Source organism: Mastigoproctus giganteus, chromosome 4, assembly GCF_048544385.1.
Source record: "Mastigoproctus giganteus isolate SK-2022 chromosome 4, ASM4854438v1, whole genome shotgun sequence".
NCBI classification, from domain to species: domain Eukaryota; kingdom Metazoa; phylum Arthropoda; class Arachnida; order Uropygi; family Thelyphonidae; genus Mastigoproctus; species Mastigoproctus giganteus.
The window spans coordinates 223,816,724-223,838,744 of NC_143578.1; the positions used below are offsets into that span (position 1 = coordinate 223,816,724).

The 22,021-nt window shown below is 37.4% G+C and overlaps 1 protein-coding gene across 2 annotated transcripts in view; it reads left to right on the top strand.

The window, feature by feature from the left end:
• LOC150087435 (tyrosine-protein kinase Fyn-like) overlaps positions 1-22,021 on the top strand; it is a 168,024-nt gene that overhangs the window by 118,269 nt on the left and 27,734 nt on the right. For both annotated transcript variants that reach the window (XM_090371186.1, XM_090371187.1), the window contains exon 10: positions 10,889-11,042. In XM_090371186.1, coding sequence (XP_090227312.1) covers positions 10,889-11,042 — 154 coding nt within the window. The remainder of the gene's footprint in view (positions 1-10,888; positions 11,043-22,021) is intronic.

Genomic DNA, 22,021 nt, shown 5'->3' on the forward strand with positions numbered 1-22,021 from the left:
CTAACAGAGTCTCTGCACTCGACGATAGATGTACTGTTTCTGCTACAGATACTTCCATGGGCACTGTTCTTCTGAATTAGCTCCTATAATTCCTGCTCTCTCTTTCAAAACTGTCCGAACACGTGCCGCCACCAGCCAACATCCATTTACTGTCCAACTTCAAACTCACAGAACCAACTTTTCATCTTCCTCGTTTACTCATTCAACTGCTGTTTTCTGGAACAACCTTCCTTCATACTTATTTCCTGAAAATTACAGTCTACAGAAGTTCAAGTCCAATGTCAACAAATATCTTCTTTCGTCTTCTCAACCTCCAACCCAAGCACGGTACTAAGTACTATAGGAGGTTCTAACACCTCTCATGTTTGGGGTTTACATAAAAAAAAAAAAAAAAAAAGCAAGTGTATGAGCTTATGCAGCATCAGCCAGAAAAAAAAAAAAAAAATCACACCATTCCCTCCAAATACCTGTCCAGTTCCTCCTTAAATTTATTTAAACTATCAACTTTCACAACAGATGGAAGTTTGTTCCAACAATTAACCACCTGCTGGCTAAAGGCAAATTTCCGCACATCTATTCTACATCTGTCTTTTCTTAATTTGAATTTATGCCCCCTTAGGTTTGTAATCTGAACAGGTGGAAGGATCCCATCAGAATTCAGCGTGCTCATCCCATTCAAGGCTTTATACACCTCAATCAGATCACCGCACAGGTGCCTAGTCTCCAGCCACTGCAATTTGCAGAACTTAAGACTCTCTTGGTAAGAGAATCCCTTCATTCCCCTCACCAATCTTGTTGTCCTTCTCTGTACAAGCTCAAGCAAATCTACATCCTTCCTAAAATGAGGCCTCCAGACCTGTACGTAGTACTCAAGGCATGGCCTGACCATTGCCTTATACAGAGGGACAATCACCTCCTTTTCCCTGCTAGCAAAATTCCTATAAATCATTGACAAAACCCCATGACCTGCCCTGGCAGCCTGTCTGCATTGCTCAGAAACTTCATATCTGACTGCACAATTACTCCCAGGTCTTTTTCATTTTCTACCACCTTAAGTGTAGTACCACACAGTTGGTACGTTTCTCTGGGGTTACTTCTACCCATATGCAGTATTTTGCATTTGTCAATGTTAAACTTTAGTTGCCACCTCTTAGCCCATCTGCCCAAATTTTCTAGATCCTGTTGGAGTAGCACACTGCCATTACTGTCATTAACAACCCTGCCAACCTTTGTATCATCTGCAAACATCAACACTAAGCTTGATATACCTTCATCAATATCATTGATAAATATACAAAACAACAATGGACCCAACACCGAACCCTGTGGGACTCCACTAATAACATTAGTCCACAAAGAGCAGCATCCATTGATTACCACCCTCTGTCTTCTCCCACTCAACCTCCTTTTATCCATTGTAGCAACTTATTCTTAATACCATTCTGCTCCAATTTGTACAATAGTCTTCCATGCGCAACAGTGTCAAAAGCTTTCCTGAAATCCAAATATATATCAAAATTATTTTTTGCATCCAGTTCCTTTGTAACCACATCATAATATCCTATCAAATTTGTCAGACAAGACTTTCCCTTAACAAACCCATGCTGTGTCTGAATTTTTTCTGCAGTCTTATATAGATGATCCTGCAATGCATCTTTAACCAGTGACTCCATTAATTTACCCAGAACAGAAGTTAAACTAACTGGTCTGTAATTACTCGTGTCACCCTTCGATCCCCCCTTTGTGAATTGGGGATACATTTGTACATCTCCACTCCGTGGGAATCTCCCCTGAGTCCAAGGATGCTCTCATAATTATGGCTAAGGGTTTGCTTACTTCCTTTGCTTCCTCCTATAATATAACTGGATAGATTTTCCCATCCACCCCAGATGCGTTTCTTACGTTTAACTTCAATAAATTCTTCTCAAATTTGTTCTCAGTTATTACAAAATCATTAAGCACCCTGCTACAATTTGATAACCTTCTGCCATTTTCAAACCTTAATAACTCCTCATGTGTGAATGTAGATGCAAAATACTCGTTCAGTTTGTTTGCTATCTGAGCAGGATCATCAACAGTCGAATCATTCATATCAAGTGGACCAATCAGATTCATCCCCTTCTTTTTAGAGTTTATATAAGTAAAGAAATCCTTGCTGTTTTTCTTAGCATCCTTTGCCAAAGATTTCTCTTAATCTGCTTTCGCCTGCCTAACCTCCTTTGTGACCTGATTATAGACTAGCTTATATCTGCCATAGGCTTCTGAGTAGCTTGAAAATTTATATGCATCCCATGCATTTTTCTTCTCTGTCACGAGTCTCATTAGTTCATTTGATAACCATTTAGGCCTAAACCTTGAACAATATTTCTTAATATGTATGAAACTTTTAGTAGCTTCCACGATTAATTCCTTGAATGCTTCCCGCAAAAATAAAAAACAAAGTTAGGGACCTGTCAGGTTGTGTGCATTGTTTTTTTTGTTACCATTTGGGGTGCACCTGATGCTTAATTAATGCTGTAATATTATCATATTAACTTCATGGTGTATAACGTAATGCAAAATAAAGATCATCTAATGCCACATGAACCAATACAATATGACTAGAGTAGTCTGTGTACCAAGGAAGCCCCAAAGAGCTAACAAGTTATAATTATAGTTTTATGTGTAAGAGTAATTATTCTGTCAGTAAAGTAAAGGAAGGGGAAAAAAAAAAAAAAATGTACATGGACCTCGTTTTGATGAAACATTGACATGCATCAAACTGTCAACTTTTAAAATGTAGTATATATGGTATAATGTAGTGCAAGGAGTTTTATGTATAAAATTCAAAGTCCTACTAGACGATGACCAAAAAAGTGTTTGTGAAATTATCTTTGAGAACAAAATATGACAGAATAATTTTGAACAAATATCATGCAATTTTTTGAAGTGGTTAAAACATTATTATTGCCATTTTCCTTTGGCTCTGTAGTTTTCCTTCACAACCAAAGGCTGAAGTGCCTCACCAAATTATTTGTTTATTAATTTTTAAATTCATGCTTGGCAAAAATCTATTTATAAGAAACCAAAAGTCACTCACCCATAGGAAATGAAATTTTTTAGCCCTGTTTGATAGAATGAGTTGAATGCTGTTCGGTGTTAGATTTATCTGTATGGCATTTGAGACCCTCCCAGTAGTTTGTTTAAAGTAAAGTCTAAATCAGGTTGGTATTACAGATGGCCATCTGTAATACCAACTTTATTCCAGTTGATGGAATAAAGTTTCTTTATTCCATCAATAGCCTCCATCACTTGGAACTTTTGAGGCAACACGTGTTTTTTTTAATAATACTTGTAATTTTAAGAGCTTTTTTTAATTATTATTTCCAATAAAGTATTGCTGGCCAACAAAAAAAAAAAAATTTTTTTTTGTACCTTCAGAGCAAAAGTTGCAGATTCTAGAGGAAATCAATCCACAGATTCCAAAAATTACCAAAATTAATGATTTGTCAGTCTCCTTTTGAAAGATATACTGAAATTTTAGAACTTAATGAACAACCAACTTTGAATACAGTCAAAACTAGGTTATAACGAGCATCAAGGGACCGACAAAATTTCCTCGTTATAACCGTTACCCACTATATCCGTGATGAGTTAAACTACTTCCTAATTTTTTTTTAAATTCTCAATAACTTGATGAAAAGATAAATTCAGAAAACAAAAGAAATAGAGAGAAAAAATAATACAGCATTAGTATATACAGTACCTATATATTATTTGTATTTATATGCTTGTACAGTCAGTCCTCGTATAATACGTTTACACTACACAAATTCGATCACACACAATTTATAAATAGGGGAATGATATCTTATACAACATGAACCGAATTTGCTTATGCACGATTCGCCTTTGTGTTTACAAGAAATGGCAGTTGAACGCGGAATCACCCGAACCGAATGCAACACGATAGGAATGAAGAGAAGATTCTGAAAATGTATTTATGTGTTTTATATCAGTGAAGGGGAAACACATTTCACCATAATAACGTAAAAACCAACACAATTCCAGCTATCGGTATAATCGCAAATACAATTAGATCGAGTTTACTACCAGTTTATAACAGATTCCACTAGCAGAAACGCAACTGGAAATTGTTTTTATTGTTTTATGGTAGTAACCCCTAGAAATGTGCTTTAGTAAAATGTGAAGTGTTAAAAGTGTATCTCGGCCTTTACGGTGTTATTTATTCAGTTGCTACACGCTCGCAGCTTTCATTATGTGCATCAAGTGTGCCTCCTCGTTTTGTAATTGTGCTTTATTCCCTAAAAATGAGTAAAATACTAAAAGGTGTAAAAAGGACGTGTCCTGGTGAAGATACTGCAGATTCGGAGAGAAAAAGAAAAGCGATATCGATAAACAGAGGCGGACTGGGTCAAAAATTCTTACCCGGGAAAATTTATAGTGGCCTAATACTATGGTTTATGACCAAAATTACACCGGCCTCCGGCCCACTGGGGTTTTCCCAGTGAGGCTTATGGCCAGTCCGCCTCTGTCGATAGAGAAAAAATATGAAATTATAAAACGCTTTGAGCGAAATGAAAGACCATGTGATATTGCATGTGCTACTGACCTAAATGAGGCAACGCTGAGAATTACAAATAATGCAGAGAAAATAAAAACAACTTTGATAGCAGGAACAACTCAAAGTGTAATTAAAATCCATTAGATTAAGAAACAAAGAATTGGAAGAGACGGAACGGCTGTCATCTCTTTGGATAGAAAATCAAACAAAAAACAAGTTTACTTACGATAGAAGCAAAAACATTAGCAATATTTTATTACTAATAGTCGTAATAAAATACATAAGTATTTTATTACGATTATTTATTGTGTTTGGTAATGTTTTGGTTTTGGTTTGTGTGTTCAATCTTGGGTGGCCAGCACCTAACCCTATTTTTCCCATAGGGCCTGTTGTTTATATTGCACGATTTTGTATTGCACGAGGGTTTCTAGGAACACAACTATCGTGCTATACGAGGACTGACTGTGTTTGGATTTTAAATTGATCCAGCCAACATACAAAATAGTCGCATCCAAATTGAGCCTTCAAGATCGGACCATCTATTGAAAATCCAGCACTTCTTTGTGTAAAGTTTGTTTAGGGTCTCATGGCACTAGGGGTTTCCCCCATCTCTGCGTAACTTTCATTGTGAGTGTGAGACAGTGCTGTCAAGGCCAGAGGTTTTTAAAATGTGTGGGCTGTGTATATGTGTAGTGTTGCGTACTGTTGTTCTTCTGGCCATTTAGCCATTGGGCCCATGTTGTGACCCACCGTTTTCACACTTTATCCCGTTGGAGGCAGGTCAGGTACTCAGTAGATTTATATTTACTCTGGCAGGCCCTGCCACCTAGTTTCCTGAGATTTCAGTGGCTAGGGCCTAAAAAAAAAGGGTGGAGTTAAATGCTGGGAATAGAAAAGGCCAAAAGAGGTTTATGCAAGTATGATTTAGATTTGAACGTTATTAGATTTTGATAGCTTGGGTGGGTATACACTGGCGTGTTAGGCAGAGTGGGGGGGGAGACAAGAAGTATGGGGACGATAGAGAAGATGACCCCAGATAGTCAGTGAGACAGGCCCATGTCTACCAGGCAAAAAGAGGGGCGACAGAAAACTGTCTCCCTCCTGCCAGGGAAGAAAGAGATGATAGCAACACGCAAGTGAATGTGATTTGGAGGGCCAATATGGCTGGCAGAAGGGCTATGCTAGGTCTTTGTCGTGATCTTCTAAGTTCAGGTGTAGTGAACATTGAAACAATGCTTCTTCGGCTTTTGTAACCTCACACTTTCTAATTTATTTTTATTTATTATTTATTTTTTTTCGGTTATGTTCTATTCCAGTACTGATATGTAAACATACGGTAAAACTCCAGATCTTGGGTACTAGTCCATATTTCGACAAACAAACAGAAACAAAGCAGTGATTGGCAGGTACCACTTACTATTTTTCCTGCCCACTGTCCTCCTAGGTTGATATGCCTAGTGTGTTTATCCCCCCCCCCCAACTTGCCATTGTTTTTAAATCGTGAACTCGTTTTCAGATTTTAAAACAGCTGGATGGGGGATAAACACCCTACCTAAGCTAAGCACCTCCCCTTGATGACACAAAACAGTCAGGAAACGCTTTCACAATAATAACCCAATCACAGAACTCGACTGTACAATCATTCGGTTCTGTGACCATGCCCACTGCACGGAGACAAGTGGTACCCAAATAATGGAGTTTAGCCAAACATGTTTATTCTTCCATAGTGCATTACTGTTGAAGAGGACAAAGAAACTTTTTACACACTACCTTTTTTGCGCCACGTTCTAACTCAAATAATTTCAACTTTTTTTGTGAATCGAGAAACACTTTCTTTTGTTAGTAGACATGTTTCCAAAGGAAGGGTTTGTTTCTAACTGATTTTATTTTAAATGACAAAACTGATCTGCATACAAAGTTCTTAGAAGGCCTGAAATGCATACAAAGTTCTTAGTTGTCGTAAAAGCTAAGTCACCCTTTTCATTTTTATCTGTTCCAAGAATTGGATTTTCTTGACTACCGAGCAATTAAGAATGTTTGCATAGTTACCAAAATTCGTTCGGGATATTCTTGTAGTGCGTTCGTTATAACAGTGAGTGATTGTATGGGAATATGCATAAATTAAAATTTTTGGGCTTTTTGTTCGTTACAGCTGTGTTCGTTATAACCAAGTTCAACTGTATATAATAATACATATGCTGTCTTAAAAATGAGTGTCATTTGTTTTAAAATACTGTAATCAAATGTATAATGTACTACATACATTCTATTTCCTTTGTGATATTGCCACTCAGAGTTATCCTTATAGTCCATTTTACTTTCTCTCTTAAGAAACCGGCAGTAATCTCCCATCATGGCAGTATCCTAGTGACATGGTATAACTTTTTCATTGTGGATATGTTCTGATGGAAGCATTCCCCTTGCTCATCGCTTATATCTCCCAAATTTTGAAGAAAAATATAGATGGGAATAAAGAAAATAAATTATCAAAGATGTTTGGCATATCTTTATAATGTTGCGGTAAAGTTAACAACAGACATTCATAATTATCCTCTTTCCTCTTCTAAGAAATCTATGCATTTGGTATTTCATAGCTTTGTTTCAAATATCATCAACTAAAGGGATTTTTTGAGGGTTTTCTTTATTCGAGGTCCATCGATAATTCCTTCTTTCAGTTTTGTCTGTTAAATTGAGAAACCTCCCCTTAGGTAGCAGAATCCATCCCTTCTTTATCCAGAGCCTAACAAAATTCTTCATCAATCAAAGCTTTAATCGATAATTCCTTCTTTCAGTTTTGTCTGTTAAATTGAGAAACCTCCCCTTAGGTAGCAGAATCCATCCCTTCTTTATCCAGAGCCTAACAAAATTCTTCATCAATCAAAGCTTTATATACAAAGATGACTCCTTCCTGGGTAAAAATTCCTTCCTCTTTGTCCCCTTCTGCACAGTATAATGTTTTTATGTTATGTTTCACGACTGGTCTACAGGGATTAACTTCTGTAAGTTAATTTCATTACACCAACAGGTGATTTCTCATGAAATCTCATCATTAGCTTCAGTAAATTAGTGTTCTTACAGAACATCAATATGTTCTGTAAGAACACTAATGGCTCATTCTCCAGCCATAGAGCCGTAAATTCTCTATGGCTCATTATAGAGAATTTACTCAACTTTCAGGGTCATTATAATGAATGTAAAATAGGATTAGGTTTCTGAGAAATTGGCCAGGGCTTGTTATAATGTGCTGGAATGTAAAAAAGAGAGTCACTATGAAGAGCTTAAACTATATGCTGATTACTTTTTTTTTTTTTTTATTCTGCCATTTTTCTGGCAGAACATCAACAACAGAAGAAAAGAACCTACGAGTTATTTCACCTTTATTTGAGTTAGCCCATCTATGATTTCAAAGAGTCATTAAGTTATCTAAGATTCACTTGGTCACATTCTTAGGATCATTAGCCAAATCCAACTCAAGATCACGAATAATGAAAGGAATTCCACGCCAAGTGTTTGAACTTCATTACTCTGTAAATCAGAAAGAGGCCAATTGGCATTTTCCTTGTGACAATCCGTAGCCCATCAGTGGAGACACTTCTGCAAACTAGAGCCATCTTCAGGATCATCATCCTCTGAATGGAATACAGTTTTCTTATATGTTTTTTAAAATGAATGTAGTCTATTCAAGCTGAGATACCATAAGAAACAATAGGAAGGAAAACACAGTTGTAAAGAAGAGATAGTGCTCTACAGCTAATACCCCAATCCTTCCTAGTAATTCTTGCTATCATGTTAACAGATTTTGCAACCTTTTTAGATAGAAAATTGATATGGGTGTCAAATCTAAGATCTTTGTAACTATGAAGAGTGAAGACTCCAAGATATTTAATATTCTTAACGGACTTTACTTTCACAACCAATCAGCACACAAGGTTCTCTACGAACAGATCGGTTCCCCTTTGCACTTGTAATAACACACTCAGTGCACCAAATTTAGTTTGCCCAACCCCTTTAAAGCCTTTATCACTAAATTAGGTCTCCTTGCAGGTGCCTAGTTTACAAGCTGCAGTTTACAGAACTGAAGTCTTTCATGGTAAGGATACTATTCCTTGTCCTTGACTAATCTTGATACTCTTCTCTGCACCCATTCCAACAGATTCACATCCTTCCAAATATAAGACTTCTGGACCTCTATGCGATACTGAAAACACAGCCTTACCATTACCTTATATAACAGGATAATATCTCCTTCTCCCTGTTGGTAAAATTCCTGTATATCATTGACAAAACGCCATGAGCAGTTCTAAGCAGCCCAAGTGTACTACTCAGAGAACTTCATGTCAGACTGTACAATCACCCCTGGTCTCATCTGAAAAAAAATCTAGTAATTTTTTTTTAGATAAGATTGATACCAAATTGTCTTGGATAGGTAAATAGTTGGTTACATTTCATACAGTTATTTTGAAAATTCATAGTTTCAGACAGGAAAAAAGCACATATTTGAAAATTATAATGAAGACTATAAAGTAATAATTCAAGATTACTTAAGTTCTTTGGAAATTATCTTAATCCTAGCAGCTGATCCAAAATACAGTCCCTCCCTCCCTCCCTCTAAGCCTGCTAGTGACAGCATAATAATCATAATAATGCATATTATTATTGTGTGTATATATACAGCTTATCCATAAAAGATTGAGCAATTTCATTTAGGGAAAGAACCTGGTTGGATGACAAAGGGGTCTGTATTAAAATATTTTACAATTTCTGTCTATAATATTATACAAAGGGTACTAGGAAAGTTTTGCAATACAGCTTTGTTTATTTAATTTTTTCAAAGTAATTTCCTCTACATTCAATACCTCTCCATCCTCCGAAACAAATCTTTAAACTAGTTCTGCCAAGTTTCACTAGGGAGTAAAGCACACTCGTTGTCCCAAGCCCGCAGAAGGTCCTCATCACTGGAAAACCGCCTCCCTTTTAGCTTCATTTTGACATGCGGGAACAGTGCAAAGTCGCAGGGAGCAAGGTCTGGACTGTAGGGAGGGTGCTCGAGAAGTTTCAGTCCTGTCGTGGTCAAATATTCGGTGCAGGCTTTGGCGCGGTGAGCTTTAGCATTATCGTGATGGAGGTACCAGGTGTCCATTCTTGACTTTGGCCGCAGGTTCTTCATAGATCCAATGACTTTAGGCAGGCAGTGTTCAGTATACCACTTAGCTGTGACTGTCTTCTGCGTGTCCAAAACGACACGTTCCACAATTCCACTCGATTTGAAAAATACAGCTATCATTTTCTTCTTTGCAGATCGGGATTTTCTGACAATTACGGGTGTGTCGTCATCATCAAAGACCCAAACTTTGTTTTGAGCCTTGGTCGGCAGATCGTAATAGTACAGCCAAGTCTCGTCACCTGTCACGATGTTGTTCACATACCGAGATTGCCCCTTATCAAACTTTTTTAACATCTCCCGGCACCAAGTCACACGTCGTGTCATCTGCTCTTCAGTCAGTTGATGCGGCACCCAGAGAGAACAAAGTTTCTTCACGTGCAAATGATCTTGCAGAATCGAACGAATTGCTGGTGCATTTAGGCCCAAAGTATCCTCTATCTGTTGGTAGGTCACTCGCCTGTTTTCGTCAAGCATTTTCCTCACAGCAGTAACGTTTTCCTCCGTAACTGACGTTCGTGGCCTTCCCGGCCTCTCAGAATCCTCCAGAGTGAAATTTCCCCTTTGGAATTCTCTATACCACCTGAATATCGTTGTACGATGTGGACAATCATCATCTAGTGCAAGAGTCATTTCTTCTAAGCACTGGTCTATGGTTAAACCACGCACGAAATTATACTGCAAAACTGTCCTTATCTCATTTCGTGACCACGATGCCATCGCAAGCACTTTACACTCTCACTACTAATGAATAACAGCCCATCGACTTGGCACGGTGGCTACTATGCACGTATGAACATGTCTCAACATGCAGCAGCAAGCAGCTTCCTGTGATTCATTTTGCGTCATATTGCAAAACTTTCCTAGTACCCTTTGTAAATATATGGAGTTTATTTTGTGCTTGATTGAAGTATTATTATGTGCTGTGCTGTGCTTGTAATATCATGATTGCACTGTACCAACATTATTTTAAAAAATAAATCTGAGAGAGGTCCTCTTCTATTATATAAAGAACTAAAGTTGCATTCATTGACCTTTAATTTATTATTCCTTGTATATTAAGTGTTACCTTGATGGGTTTATACATATTCATGACTTAATAACATAAAATTATTTGATTTGTATACATTGTATATAAAAAGTAACATAAAAACTTTCTGTAGATTGCCAGTGGCATGGCTTATTTAGAAAGTAAACAACTCATTCACCGAGATTTAGCTGCGAGGAATATACTTGTTGGGGAAAACAATGTTGTAAAGGTTGCAGATTTTGGCTTAGCAAGGATTATCGAGGATTCGGAATATACTGCAAGGCAAGGTATGAAATGGTTTTGAAGTTTTTTATGAAAAAACATGAATTTATATAAAAATATAAATTTCTTTTGTGTAGCAGATTTTTTATTGCTGCTATCTGTATATATAAGCATTTTGTAATTATGAAACAATAGGACTTATCCCTTGGTCAAAAACAAACAAAAATAAAGTCCACATTAGCATTAGTAGGGCATATGATGCAAGAAAGCAAGCTAATATAGCAGAAACCAATTAAAAAAAAAAAAAAAAAACCACCCTTTCCATTTCACCAATTCATTCACTCCAAATGTTTGTCTAGTTCTGCCTTGAACTTAAGTTGCTGACCTCCACTACAAAAGATGGAAGTTTGTTACAACCATCAACCACCCGCTGACTAAACATGAATTTCTACACATCTATTCTACAATTGTCTTTCCTCAATTTGAATTTATGCCCCCTCAGGTAAGTAATCTGAGCAAGAGGAAGAATCCCATTAGCATTGAGCTTGCTCAAGCCATTCAAGGCCTTATACACCTCAATTAGATCACCTCACAGGTGCCTAGTCTCCAAAAGCTGCAATTCGCAGAACTTATGCCTTTCTTGGTAACACCAACCCTTTGTTCCCAATTCCAGCAGCTCAACATCTTTCCTAAAATGAGACCTCCAGACCTGTATCAAGGTGTAGCCTTCAGACTCAAGGTGTAGCCTGACCACTCACCTTCTTATCCCTTCTAGTGAAATTTCTGTGTATCATTGACAAGATACCATGAGCTACTCTTGCAGCCTTTTTTGTACTGCTCAGAAAACTTGATATCTGACTGCACAATTAAACCCTAGGTCCTTTTCATTCTCCACTACCCTGAGTGTAGTACACAGTTGACACATTACTCTGGGGTTACTGCTACCCATATGCAGTACTTTATATTTGTCAATTTTAAACTTCAGTTGCCACCTCTCAGCCCATCTGCTCAACTTTTCCAGATCCTGTTGCAGTAGAATATACTATATAATTACTGTCATTGACAACCCTACCAACCTTTGTATTGTCTGCAAACTTAGACATTCACCCGGATATACCTTCATCAATATCACTGATAAATATCGAAAACAACAATGGGCCCAATACCAAATTCTGGTGGGACTTCACTAATAACATTAGTCCACGAAGAGCAGTATCCATTGATAACCATTCTCTGTCTTCTCCCACTCAACCATCCTTTTATCCATTGTAGCAACTTGCCCTTAATGCCATACTACTCCAATTTGTACAGTAGTCTTACATGTGCCACAATATCAAAAGCTTTCCTAAAATCCAATATATGGTATCAAAATTATTCTTTGCTTCCAATTCCTTTGACCACATCACAGTGTCCGATTAAATTTGTCAGACAAGACTTCCCCTTAACAAACCCATGCTGTGTCTGAACTATAACTGCAATCTTGTCTAGATAATCCTGCATTGCTTACTTAACCAGTAACCCCATAATTTTCTCTGGAACAGAAGTTAGACTAACAGGTCTGTAATTACCTGTGTTACTCTTTGATCCCCTTTGTGAATTGGGGACACATTTGTACATCTCCAGTCCATGGGGACTTCCCCTGAGTCCAAGGAAGCTTTCATAATTATGGCTAAGGGTTTGCTTGCTTATTTTTACCTCCTTTAATATAACTGGATAGATCCCATCCACCCCCGGTGCCTCCTTATGTTTAACTTCAACAATTTCTCCTCCACTTTGCTCTCAGTTATTACAAAATCACTTAGCTCCCTGTTAGAGTTTGATAAACATCTGGCCCTCTCCTCCTTGAATAGCTCCTCATGTGTGAATGTAGATGCAACATACTCATTTAGTTTGGCAGCTATCTGAAAATTATCATCTACAGTCAAACCACTGATATCAAGTGGACCAATCTGATTCATCCCCTTTCTTTTAGAGTTTATATAAGTAAAGAAGTCTTTGCTGTTTTTCTTTGCATCCTTTGCCAAAGATTTCTCATAATCTGTCTTCACCTGCCTAACCTCCTTTGTGATTTGATTACAGACTATCTTATATCTGCCATAGACTTCTGTCTCTCCTGATAATTTATATACATCCCATGCATTTTGCTTCTTTGCCATGAGCTGCATTAATTCATCTGATATCCATTTTGGCCTAAACCTTGAACAGTATTTCTTAGTTGGCATGAAAAGCCTAGTACCCTCCAAGATTAAGTCCCATTTAGAATTCACCTTTGGTGGTTGTTGTTATTTGATTTTTAGGAGCATTAGCAACTAAGGCCATACTGCTCCGAGGATATGCGGTGGTCATTCCCTGACCTTTCCGCATCCTCCGTATTTGGTGGTCACGGGCTCAAACCCCGGTCTAATCAAGAAGCGTGTGCTATGCACTGCTGCTCCTGCCCACCTGGCTATGGAGGCGCCTCTCACCTTTGGTAATATCATCAGTTAATCCATTGTATAGAACAGAGGTTTCCAACCTTTCTCGGTTCACGGCGCCCTTGTGTCCCAGTAATTTTTTCACGGCACCACTAGGCCAAAAGAAGTACCTAACACAGTGGTTTTGGACCTTTTAATATATACCTATATAATAATTTTATTCTTTATATAGAGGTGCTAAATAAAGATCAATTATAGATCTCCACAAAATTAAAAAGATACGGTACAATGGATATTGTATCGTACCCTTTATATTTTACCCTTTTTATAATGAAATAAATATATAAATTTCAAAAAAAAAGAAAAATAATAATAAATTTAAGTAACTTAAACCTAAATTACACGACATCCCAAGAATGTTGTTGCGGCACCTTAGTGTGTCACTGCATCCAGGTTGAAAACCACTGGTATAGAATTTAAAAACTCTCTGAGATCACTGTAGTCGCCTTTACAAAAACAGAATCCTTCCCCTTACCCCATAGCTGCCAATGCGCCATAAAAAATCAAATCAAATCAAAAAATCCCCTTACCCCTAATGGTAGTTACATCTTTAAGTAACCAGTGACAACTCAGCGTGTTATGGGCCTATATGAGAGCTTGAAGGACAGGGTGGATGCCCTCGAAGGATTAAAAGTGAGGGGCCCATCAAGCTCTCAGCTGCCCACACCAATGCCAGAGCTTGCACTTGGTCATCACGCAATACAGCGGCAGCCCCCAAGGCAGAATGCGCTGGTCCCAAAGGAACTGGTAGTTGTTGGTGACTCTATTGTCAGGGAAACGGGAAACATGCTTTGTAAAAAGGATAGGTGGAACAGGCCAGGGTATATCTGCCAGGGGCAAAGGTTGATGACGTTGTAGAGTGGATATCATCTTTTAAGGGCACAAAAGGTGATATAGTTGTACACGTTGGCACTAATGATATCAAGAGTAGGAGACCGGCGGAATTGCTTAACAAGTACAGGTCACTGTTGAAAAAAGCCGTGAATTAGGGTTGAATTTGAAAGTGTCTGCAATTCTGCCCAGACACGATAGGAGGGAATATATGATGAGAGCCCTGTCGATCAATTCGGCCCTGAAAAGACTGTGCAAGTGTATGAAGCATTATATGAAGATACATATAATGTATGTATTATATGTATCTTCATAATATGACTATGTACATAGACAGTACGTAGTGAAATGCAAGCATATGGCATCGAAATGAAAATAAGAAACAATTTAATATTAAATGTAATATTTATTAGAAATTTCAAACTAGCGCCTTTGCTAGATAAAAAATATATCTCGCCAGTTTCGCTAAAGTGTTGATAAAGGAGTTTTGCCTTTTCACGAATGATGAGTGAACTTAACGGAATTTTATTTTGAGTTCGGTCTTCTATCCTCAGATTTAAAGCTTTTTCCATTTTTTTCTAATTTAACATCACGAGTTGCAGAGCAAATTTTTGAAACAATTAGCACATTTTCATGGACACTATGGCGGATTTTTTCTTCCGATTTCTTGATTGATCGTACCGTTGACTCATTAATTTTATAATGTTTTGCCACTGAGGAGACACTTTCACCTCACCATTAGAAATTTTATCTAATAACTCAATTTTATTCGCTAATGTCATCACCTTCTTTGATCTTTTCACATTTCCCTTGTTATTCGTAGCCATATTTTTGTACGGGTTAGAAACAATAAAGTCCACAATAAAGTCACTTTTTTTCCATTAACACACTTGAAAAAGTCTGTTTTACACTGCAAAACAGTAGATTTATCCCTTTTGTAAGCATATCAATTTATAAATTGATAAATTTATTCAATTTATAAGCATATAAATTAAAAGCAAACGATGAAACCTTCAATGACAAGCGCATAACACATACTGAATAAGGATTAGTGAGAAACATCCACGCTCATGATTTTGTCACCCCTTTCCCCCCACCCACTGAGCGCTGTTTTGACCAGGAAAGATAATTTTAGCCACGCTAAATTTTTTATTATTTTTTTTTTAAGTTTTTTTATGGCGGAAAATGTTCACGGCGCTTTAAAATTCGCGCCTCCGTAGCCAGGTGGGAAGGAGCAGCAGTGCATAGCACACGCTTCTTGATTAGACCGGGGTTTAAGCCCGTCACCACCAAATACGGAGGATGCGGAAAGGAGGATGCGGATCAGGGAATGACACCGCATATCCCGGAGCAATATGGCCTTAGTTGCTAATGCTCCTAAAAATCAAAATAACAAACATTCACATTAAAATTCACATTTTTTTAGGTTTCATTTTATATTAAATCAGCGACCGCGAATAGCGGGGGTTTACTATATATCATTGTAAATTGTTTATCTTATATATTTGTGAATGTTTATCATTGTGTGAACATCTCCATTGCTCTTTCACTCATAAAGTTAAGTAAAGTATATATATATATTTTTTTTTAAATTAAATAAAACATAAGCCAGTAGTATGGCAAAATTAACATAAAATTAACATAAAATGTTAATTTTATGTTAATTTTCGCTCTACAGTTTTTGCCATACTACTGGCTTATGTTGTATTTAATTTAAAATATAGTTCGGCTTCATATGGAGGAATTGCGAGTCGCTGCCTCTAATGAATGCTTAATTAATTATTTATTTATTTTATTATAATTTAACTTTTGTCAATATTTAATGGTAGTGTGTGTGTGTATATGTGTGTATATATATATAATTCATTTATACTCCCATTAGTGACAAATTAAACTAAAAAATGAATAGCAAATGCTTAGAAAAAAAAATTCATTTTTTAGTCAGATTTATCATGGTATTATAAGGTTACTATAATTTCACTAGTGACAAATTAAATTAAAGCTTTGAGGTAGAGGTTTTGCTGGAGTAAAAATAAAAGGTAAAAATTTTTAAAACTGTAACAAAGGTAAAGGGTGGAGGAAGACGTCGAGGAGTAAAATGAAAAAAATATATTTTTTTTCATTTGGTAAAAAAATGCAATAATTGTATGCAATATGTTTTCTCTTTCGTACATACATTTAGTTGTACAAAAATAGTAAATTGGTTATGTTCATTTCAGAAATACACTGGCATTTTTAGATTAAAAACAAAGCTAGAGAACAACTTTCCCATTGGGGAAAGCAGCTGAGCAATTTAGGCAAAACTCAAATTTAGAAATTGTAAATTCTAAATAGTAATACTTAGTCCAATTTTTTGTTATATCTGATTTCAAATTCAAAAATTTGAGATCAGATGTGACAATAATGATCCAGTCGACAAATAGTCAAAATCAGTGGTTTTCAACTGGTGTGCTGCAACAACATTCCAAGGGTGCCACATTATTTGAGTTTAAATTACTTAAACTTATTTTTAAGTATTTATTTCATTATAAAAATGTACATCCTTATAATTATATTATAATATTATATAACTTTTTTTTTTTTAAAGTATTAGATATATATGTGTGTATGTATATGTATATACAGAGAGAGAGAGAGAGAATCAGATCTAACAGGCAGAAAATTGAGTAGGAGTGCCACAAAATAAAATAAATTACTTAAGGGTGCCATTATTAAAAAAAAAAAAAAAAAAAAAAAGGTCGAAAACTACTGGTCTAAACCAAAAGCAAGTAATGGATCTTGCTGCCTTATAATTGGAGTACCCTGTATATTGCGAAGCAGCACAGCTTTCAAACTTATACTTGAACTATCTATGAAAAGATGCCAGTCTTCTGGATTGTGACCAATATGGATTTCTTCATAAAGACCAGTCAGATCAAAACAGCAGTAAAGGGATTCTGTAATGGTGTAAAAACATGCATGTCCGTTTTTTTTTTTTTTTTTTCTTATGTGGATGCCTTGCAGCTGGTATCAGTAGATTCCACTCTTTTAAATGAGATCAGAAGCTCTGTATTGGATTTGGCTAGACCAAGTCCCTCACTGAATCATCCAATACTTGCTGATAAGGAAATGTGCACTTTACTTGAACAGGTGTGTTATCCAGATCCTTCATTCACTTCTGGAGACTTCTGTGAAAGGTAGAATGGGGGGTTGGCATTTTCATTGTGGCACCAGAGCAATAGAGGGTGATATGTTTGGATACGCTACAATTTTTCTATCCACAGGCTTTTTAAACTTTAATATATTCACCATACAAAAATAGTAGTCATGATGGTTTGTGGGCTCTCTCCATATTTAAGGTATAGCAAAAAGTATATGCTTAATACTACCATGAAACTGTCTCTCTTAATTTTGATCTGCAACTACTACAACTTGTCTTAATCTCTTGTGGGCATTCCAAAATAGACTTTATATGCATTGCAAAACTTGCTACCACTAAAGATATACTTCACCTGCTTGAAACCTGTATAATATCCACAAACATAGCAGAATGAGTCCAGAGATAAATTGCACTTTCTTTTGGTAACCATAACAAACTGCAAAAAAAAAAAAAAAGCTATAATATTATACAGATATTGCAGGCTCTTATATATAAACAAATCATTATTGTGAAGTACAGAATTACATACAACACAATATCCCATCACTGTGACCAGCACCAGGGGTTCAGCCTGAGAAAACAGATTACAAAATAGAGAATACAAAAACAAAATACAGTTTAGCAATGAAAACATTGAGGATTAAGGAGTAAGAGTAACAGAAGAGCAATAAATATCAGTTTGTTTATGTTCATGGAGCCTGGGGATAGGAAACGGGAGTATCGTAATCCTCTTTTAGAAGGTCAGGGATCAAGGGTGATGAAGGCCTTGATAAAGTTGAATCTGTCTTGTTCTTTATCAAGCTATCAAAGTCAGCATCTACACAGTTCAGGGCAGCCAGCATCTGCTTGGGGGAGGAACCTGTCAGTGAGTGCAAGCCTATTGTGGTGAGCCACAAGTGATGATCTTAGGCTGGCTTGGCTGTGGGATCCTCCAAGAGCAGGCGTTCCAAATGTTAGGAGATGACATCTGGCCAGTGAGGAGTTTGGCCATAAAGACTAAACTCTTTGCCATGATCAGGGACTTCACCCTTGGGATTTCCAGTGCTTGTGCCATCTTGGGGTATTTGTGGTGGGCGGCAGACTGAGCTTGGTATTGGCCCATTTCAGTAGCCAGTATTCAGTGGTGTACACCCGCTTAAGGTTTGTAGGTGTGGCTGAGGCCCATATTTCTGCATTATAGAGAATGGTGGGGTAGATTGTGGGGATGATGAATCTTTTTAACAATGAGGGGATGTCGAACGTGTAGCAGCTGCTGCTTTGAGATCCATCTAAGATGAGAAAATTTGGTATTGATATTGTTGATCTGGTTGGCAAAGGACATCTTTTGATCAAATAGAATGCCAAGGTCTGTGTGCGAGAGCACATTTGATATTGGTACCCCTCCTAGTGAAACATTGAGTAGTGTTGGCATGGAATTTTGGGGAAAATATAACCTGAGTTGGCGCCTCCGTAGCCAGGTGGGAAGGAGCAGCAGTGCGTAGCACATACTTCTCGATTAGACCGGGGTTCGAGCCCGTGACCACCAAATACGGAGGATGCGGAAAGGTCAGGGAATGACCACCGCATAACCCCGGAGCAATATGGCCTTAGTTGCTAATGCTCCTAAAAACCAAAATAACAAAACAAACATAACATAACCTGAGCAGACTTCTGTGGATTGATTTGAAGATTGAAGCTTGCAAAGTACAATTAAAGATCCTTAAGTTGCAAATCGATCCTGTTGCTGAGCTGAGCAGAGATGTTGCCAGGGTTAACTTGTGTCAGCAGTTTGAGGTCATCAGCATAGTATAAGAGGCCATTCATGGTGGCAGTAATGGACATGATAATACCTGTAAACAGAACACCAGATAGGACCTTTCCCCTGCAGTACTCAGTAGTAAAGTCACAGGATAGGGTGTGTTGTTCCTGATGGAGAATAAGTGTTCTGTGACAGCAGATATTCAAAAAAGCATAGCTTATCACTTTGAATGTGAAAATTTTCTTTAAATAGAAGGAGCAAGGCAGGAATTGAATTGACACAGCATCAAAGGCTGCACTTACATTGAAATATATCACAGTACTAGTATCCATTTATGTAATACACTGAGTTGACTTTATATTAGAAACACCTATTTACTACCTCATGAGCCACCTTTTTCCCCATAACACATCATTGCAGGGTGTTTATAGTAGTGCCACCCATGCACTGCACATGTCCAGTAGTGTCTGAACATTGTCAGGTGGATTGGCATATCATGAAATGTCCTTTTACAGCAGGTTCCAAACATGCTCAGTTGGTTTGAGATTAGGTTAGTTGGGCAACCATGGGAGGATGAAGAATTCATTGTCATGTTCCTGAAACCAGTTAGCAACCTGTTAGGCCTTGTGGTATGGCAAGTTGGTAGAAACTGGAGTTGTTTGGATACACTGTCATCGCGAAGGAGTGTACTTGGCCTTCAACAATAGAAAGGTAGGCATTCCCATTGAGCTGTTGATCAACAGTGATCAGAAGACCCAGGGCATGCCCAGAAAACAGTCCCCGTCCCCAAACCATGATGCCACTGCCTCCAGCTTTCTAACCCTAATAGGTGTATCCAGGTGCAATGGCCTCATGTTGCATTTCTCCAAATGTGGATACGCCCATCAGCATGATAGAGTTGGAAATGGGATTCATAAAACAAGCAAAAGATTTCCACATCGGTGGTCCAATGAGTACCCATAACAGGTGCAGTTTCTTGTGTCTCGCATTGAGCATGGGTGCCTGTGACATGCATCAACTGCCATAGCCTGTACAAGCTAATGTCTGGTGCACAGTCCATGTAGATATTGATCTTGCTATTCCTTTATTGTACTGAGTGGTTAGCTGGGCCACGATGCTGCATCACTGCTGTGTTTTGAGACAAGACACATAGCACCCACCATGTGCAATGACCACATGTGACTCTCCCACATGTAACTTTTGCTTGGTTGTTCAACTGCTGTTGAGCCAGTCGTGGTAGACTCATGATAACACAGAACAGGAGCACTATGTTGGCTATAATATAATCATTTTACATTTGAAGTTGGAAAGGTCTTGACATGACCCATTCTTCCTTGCAAGACACTCAAAAACTGATCACCATGTGTGTAAACAATCTTATATCAGCCATTCCTGACTTTAAGCCTTCACAGATCAGTGCATTCCTACACGGGAGGAGGAGGTTGTAATGCAAAGCCAACTCAGTGTATATATGTGTCACATAACCATAAAACCTTCAGTTACCTCAAATGCTGACACTAGAGAAAAACCAATGACATCATCAGATTCAGCACACAAAATAGATATATGGCAGTTAAATGTGAACTCAAACTTTTTTGTTGTATAGTGTTATTAAACAAATTCAGTTTAATAAGCATTGGAGTCTGTTAAAGTCTGTTCAGTGGAGTCTTTAGAATTCTGCTGGGTATACCACAAACAGAATTAAAAGCGAAAATATAGGCAAATAAATAATGCTGAATTTTATTGTGGCTATAAACTTAACAATGGAAGAGATTAGTAGGGTTGTGTTTATATATATATATATATATATATATATATATTTTTTTTTTGTTCATTGAAAATTTTCAAATTGTTTATTAAAAATTACATTAATAAATATTGCACCAATACTTTGTGGCTTACAGTGAACAAAATGTTGTGGACTCCTGGTGTTTACAATAAACCACATGTCCACTTTTGGATGATTTTTTTTTTGCCCACTAGAGGGTTAATAGAAGTCTTAATATCTTACTGAGAACTTTCCATATTCTGGTAAAGGTAAGATAAAATTGAAAAATAGTACAGCTAGGACTCGCACAATGTGAGTTCGATTAATGCGATTTTCAGTTAATGCTATTTGAAAAATTATACCACTTTTCACTTTACACGATGCAAATTTCCAGTTAATGCGATCTTATTGTTTTTTATGCAATAGTTGCAAAAGATTTGAATCATGCATTAAGCTTACCGTGAGTCGTACGGTCAATAAACAAACGTTTGCCTGCTACCCGCCTCGGTGTGTTCCATCAACCATCGGAAGAAGACGTGTTACTTGTTTGTCTCCTGCTAATAAAGTCAGTGCACACTTGCATAAAAATTCATATTTTTAAATGAGCCAGATGAAAATGTTACCACGTAGGAGATAACGGTAAAAGAATTAGATGAAATCTTTCGTATCGCATAGAACCTCAAACAAAAGGTTTGATGTTCTCTGCAATATTTATTTGCGAGATTTACTATTGTTGTCGGCTATCGGAAATTGATTGATGAAAAGAGAAAGTCAACACTGTTCAAATAAACAGTCATTTCTTCATTGTGTATTTTATGTCAGAGGTTCCCAAACTTTCTCGGTTCACGGCGCCCTTAGTGTCTCAGTAATTTTTTCAAGGCGCACCCAGACCAAAAGAAATACCTAACGGTTGTGTTTAGTAGTTAAGTCCAAACATTGGTCCTTGAGGTTGTCACAGACATTCTCTCAGATATGCCAGACAAGCTGTACTTGCTACCTGGGAGTCTAAAACGCTGATGGAACTGATATTCGGGTGACACTCAAGTCAAGTGGACCCAATTTCGGCGAAGTCCGGATGGTATGTGACAGCCAAA